The sequence below is a fragment of the Acipenser ruthenus genome, chromosome 8 (genome assembly GCF_902713425.1).
Source record: "Acipenser ruthenus chromosome 8, fAciRut3.2 maternal haplotype, whole genome shotgun sequence".
Taxonomy (NCBI): domain Eukaryota; kingdom Metazoa; phylum Chordata; class Actinopteri; order Acipenseriformes; family Acipenseridae; genus Acipenser; species Acipenser ruthenus.
This window is the reverse complement of record NC_081196.1, coordinates 62,910,148-62,915,147: the sequence shown is the minus strand read 5'-3', so window position 1 is coordinate 62,915,147 and position 5,000 is coordinate 62,910,148. Positions and strand designations below refer to the sequence as shown.

Genomic DNA, 5,000 nt, shown 5'->3' with positions numbered 1-5,000 from the left:
AAAATCAATACTACAGTACTAGTAATACTAATACCACTACTAAAAATAATACTACTGATAATGATGATAATAATAATAAAAATTGCAAGCTAAACGAATATACTGTATTATTCTCCTAAAAGCCAATTTGCTATCCTAACGAAACAATGTGGCTTGGATATATTTTAGCTAAATATTTTTTTTAACGCATTTCACATTTGTATAATATATATATAATAAAATAATAATAATAAAAACAAATACAAAGGAATGTCTGTATTTGTTCTTAAAGTCTGTCTGTATTTGATGTAACGTTTCCTCTAAGCACAAGTCATAAAGGCTGGCTTTAAATATCATTCGTTTTAGGTTAATGTGTATTACAGTATGTTTTTATATGTATGTATGTATGTATGTATATATATATATATATATATATATATATATATATATATATATATATATATATATATATATATATATATTTATGCATGTGTATATATGTATACCTTTTTCTTGTAATAAATAAAAAGTAAAAAAATATATATCATTCGTTTCGTGCTTTAAAAAAATAAAATAAACCCGCGTTCCTCTTTTAAAAACAGTAATAGGCTACACATCACTTTAAGATCGAGCAGATTTTGCTAATGTGGGCATAAGATGATTTTTGTGTTGCTTTTGTTTTAGGCCTACATATTTCTTTAAACGTACATCATTTTGCAAACAATATATATAATATTCGTTATTGAACCAAATACAATCTTACATTTCGCGTTTCAAATTTAGATTTTAATATTAAACAAAGCTGAAAGCCTGATAGCAGGCGACCATAAAGTTTTTCAATATAAAAGTCAGTAATTTACTATGACAACTACGTTTACTATTACTACTACTACTACTACTACTACTACTAATATAAATGATATTAATAATAATAACAGCAACACGCCTCATTGTAACGCTGTTGTCTCGTCGTGTCACCACGTTTTTTTCTCTCAAATGAACACATATTAGCATTACAGTCAGTAGGCCCTATATACATTCGATTAGCAAAGTTGTAAGGAAACGCTTTTATTACAATATCGCAAATGAAGCCGATTTCCTTGCGTTATATACTACAAGAAGTTAAGTACTTTACCGTTTCTTTTTTAAGATTCTTAAAAACCATTGCTTCCTTTGCACTAATAATAATAATAATAATAATAATAATAATAATAATAATAATAATAATAATAATAATGGTATTACACTTCCAGTGATTAAATATCTTGTTTTAAAATGAAAATCTTGCCAGTTGCGCAAACCGTTTTACCGACATGTATATTAGTTTGTTTTTGTTTTTTACCTTTACCTTTACGGTCTAAGAGCAAACCAAAATTACAATGCAGCACTGTGTAAAACAATGTCAGTGACATTTCAGAACATGCCTTGTTGTTGATGTTAGTGAGGGATCTCCTGTGCATTGCCAGCCCCGTAGACAGCGTGGGTCGTAAACGCGCGTGTGCAAAGGATTAAGAAAATGCATTGCTTGATAAAGCCATATGGAGTGCACAATGCACAGCCTTTGCACAGTGCCAGGGTGTTGTTTGCTGTTTCCTTTTGTGTATTTTATTGCAGGTCATTCTCACTTCTGTGTGTTATATATAGTCTTGTTCCACGTTTGCTTGCGTGCAGTTTTGGATGCACAGAGTTTATTTGCAGGTCCTGTGCTGCGGATGACGTGCATTCTGAATGCTGCTTCTGCTTCTCTGCTCCTTCAATTGGAATTAGTTATTTGCACCTCTTTTTGGTATGCATGCTATTGATCTTCTGCAAGACAAAGCAACAGAAATGTGCTCACTGTTTGTTTTCTTTTAATATTCTATATCTTATTATACTGCTATTGCTGAGTTATTAATATCCAGGAGTTCACATCAGCATAGTCTATTTACTTTTTACATGTTCATACACAATCAATAGCTAATTGCTGATCTGCATGTCTGCAAGTCTGAAATAGTTTTTTAAAACGTTACCTTTATTTGCAAGGGGGTGTTTCTAGAATGGGGAAACTGGGTAATAACTTATTAACATTTAATTTCCTCTGCATTCTATCTGACTGCTGGCATGCACATGTGCGAACATTAACTACAGCAATCAGAGAATACCACATTAAAACAACCAGGCAGTGCAGAGCCAGGGCAGCCAGCCAGACAGCTAGCACATAGACAGTCTGTGAATGAGCCCTGTGTGTGTGTGGAGCAATGAACAGGGACTGCAGGTGCAGGAGGAAGAGTGTGTGTGGAGCAATGAACAGGGACTGCAGGTGCAGGAGGAAGAGTGTGTGTGGAGCAATGAACAGGGACTGCAGGTGCAGGAGGAAGATTGTGTGTGGCGCAATGAACAGGGACTGCAGGTGCAGGAGGAAGAGTGTGTGGAGCAATGAACAGGGACTGCAGGTGCAGGAGGAAGAGTGTGTGTGGAGCAATGAACAGGGACTGCAGGTGAAGGAGGAAGATTGTGTGTGGAGCAATGAACAGGGACTGCAGGTGCAGGAGGAAGAGTGTGTGTGGAGCAATGAACAGGGACTGCAGGTGCAGGAGGAAGAGTGTGTGTGGAGCAATGAACAGGGACTGCAGGTGCAGGAGGAAGACAAGTAATCGTTTACAAGGGCCTCTATGCTGTCTGCTCCCCAGGCCATGTCTGTACTGTGTGTGTGTGTGTTACTGTACGCTGTTAACTTGACCTCACACGATGATGTTTGAATGTCATCATTCCAGTGACCCTGCCCTTCTGTCTTGTGTTCTGCGCAGGTGGTTGGCCTGGGCGACGTTCCCGATGGCACGCTGGTCACCGTGATGGCAGGAAATGATGAGAATTACTCGGCAGAGCTGCGCAATGCCACGGCCGCCATGAAGAACCAGGTGGCCCGGTTTAACGACCTGAGATTTGTGGGGCGCAGCGGCAGAGGTGAGTGAGAGCCTAACATCTGACTAGCACAGGCCCACAGCCTTCACTGCATTGCTCGCCATTCAGGAGACATCAGCACCTTGTTTATCTGAATATTTATTCACTGCATTGCATCACCATTCAGGAGACATCAACACCTTGTTTATCTGAATAGTTATTCACTGCATTGCATCACCATTCAGGAGACATCAACGCCTAGTTTATCTGAATATTTAGCTGGACTCAATTCAAATGAGTGGAAAGAAAGCCTGTGCAAAGAGACACCGCAGACAGAAGCGACACAAACACAATCAAACCATTGCATTGACACAGACCGACACTAATTAATAACATTAGCTTTCACTGGCTGGGTGTCTGATATCCCATTAGCACAGCTTCAAAGGACCTGGGGGCTGGCATGGTAATATAATTAGGTAATGCATTCCAAGGTGAAGAAGTCTTACAGGCACAAGTCATTTACAGCTCATTAGCTGGAACCAGTAACATTTAGTAACAGGCCATAACATGCAAACAAACCAGGCTAAGCCAGCTCCCTGCCAGAGATGGGATTGGCAAACACGTTAAAAAACCCTATGGTTTGAATCTCTCTTCAGCCACTGATGATATAGGCTGGCTGTACCCCTTTCCCTGGGGGATTTCATTGGCCTGTGCTGTAAAACTGGGTAGTAATAGTACCGTCTGACCTCACACCAGATGATGCATCTAATAGCTTTCTTTTACCGTACCGTACTGTAGTGCTTGTTGGTGCACATGCAGTTTCTATGCATACAGCATGGTACTTAGGAAGTACCTAATGTGCAACCAGTGATAATTGTATCAGATGCAAGAATGTAGTAAGAGGAACTGCAGAACTGAAAATATGTAACCCATACAGATCCCTGCAATCAGAGGAGCGAGCGAGACAGATTCATATTGAACGTCTGCAGCAGGCCAGCCTCCCTCACTTGCTGCCTTGTTACTGGGATGTTGTGGGTCTGAGACGCCTGGGAACAGTTATACAGTGTGTTACCAGATAATGTCAGATAATCTCAGTGGGATTTCTTTCCCTGAGTGTAAGATATCTGTTCGGGGGTGGACCCCTAGTGACGCATGGGGATCACTCGGGTTTAATGTGTATGAATTCATTTCTTCAAATCACTTCAACACAAACACAATGATCCCTGGCTCCAGAGTCTAAGCAAGTTGTAAGGATGACAGATTACTGTCGACGTTCAAGAAGGTCCTTCATTGCGTCCAGCTGGCATTGCTCCAATGGGAGACTCGCTTCCTGACTCTGAGTGGAACAAGCATCTCCACAATCATCACAGCGTGCAAGTGTGTTCGTCTCACCAGGCTTACTCTGCAAGCGTTTTCATTTGTTGTATTTGTACAATTTCAGTGGCACTTATAAAGCTTTGACATATGTTTTTTTAAAGAGGAAATGTGTAATCAGGATGAAGGGGGCCTATTTTGAAGAAATTTTTTTTTCTGAGATAAATACTCCATGGGAAGAGTCTGTAGTAAAGACTCAGATATTGGTGGATACTGTGATGCACATGAACCTGGAAGCTTCTTGTATTGTGATTGGTTTAATTAAGCTTGGCAGTGTCCCCCTCAGAACCAGGCTGAGACCTCCAGAACTCAGTGAAATAGTGCCCTGGCCAGGAGGGTGTGCCTCCAGAGGACTGTGTGTTCAGTGCACGGTGCTTGCGTAACAGTGTATGTATGTGTGTGTGTGTGTGTGTGTGTGTGTGTGTGTGTGTGTGTGTGAGTGTGAGTGTGTGTATGTGTGAGAGTGGGTGTGTGTGTGGGTGTGGGTGTGTGTGTATGTGGGTGTCGGTGTGTGGATGTGGGTGTGGGTGTGTGTGTGTATGGGTGTGGTTGTGGGTTCTCTGCAGACAGTCAGGTGCTTAGATCAGTGCCTCTAATCCAGAGTTGTTCACTGACATCAAATTTCTCAGCACTATATTAAGGGGCTGGAATGAGAGGGCTGCTGAGGGCACTTTTGTTTGCTGATTAAATGAAATCATCCAGGTTTGTCACTGATAATGCAGCTTGACTATTTTTAAAAGCAGTGTGATTACACAAAAAAAGTAATG

The 5,000-nt window shown here is 40.5% G+C and overlaps 1 protein-coding gene across 7 annotated transcripts in view; it reads left to right on the top strand.

Moving 5' to 3' along the window:
- Positions 1-5,000, top strand: part of LOC117407217 (runt-related transcription factor 1-like) — a 71,904-nt gene that overhangs the window by 56,004 nt on the left and 10,900 nt on the right. For all 7 annotated transcript variants that reach the window (XM_059029438.1, XM_059029433.1, XM_059029436.1 and 4 more), the window contains one exon: positions 2,766-2,922. In XM_059029438.1, the coding sequence (XP_058885421.1) occupies positions 2,766-2,922 (157 nt within the window). The remainder of the gene's footprint in view (positions 1-2,765; positions 2,923-5,000) is intronic.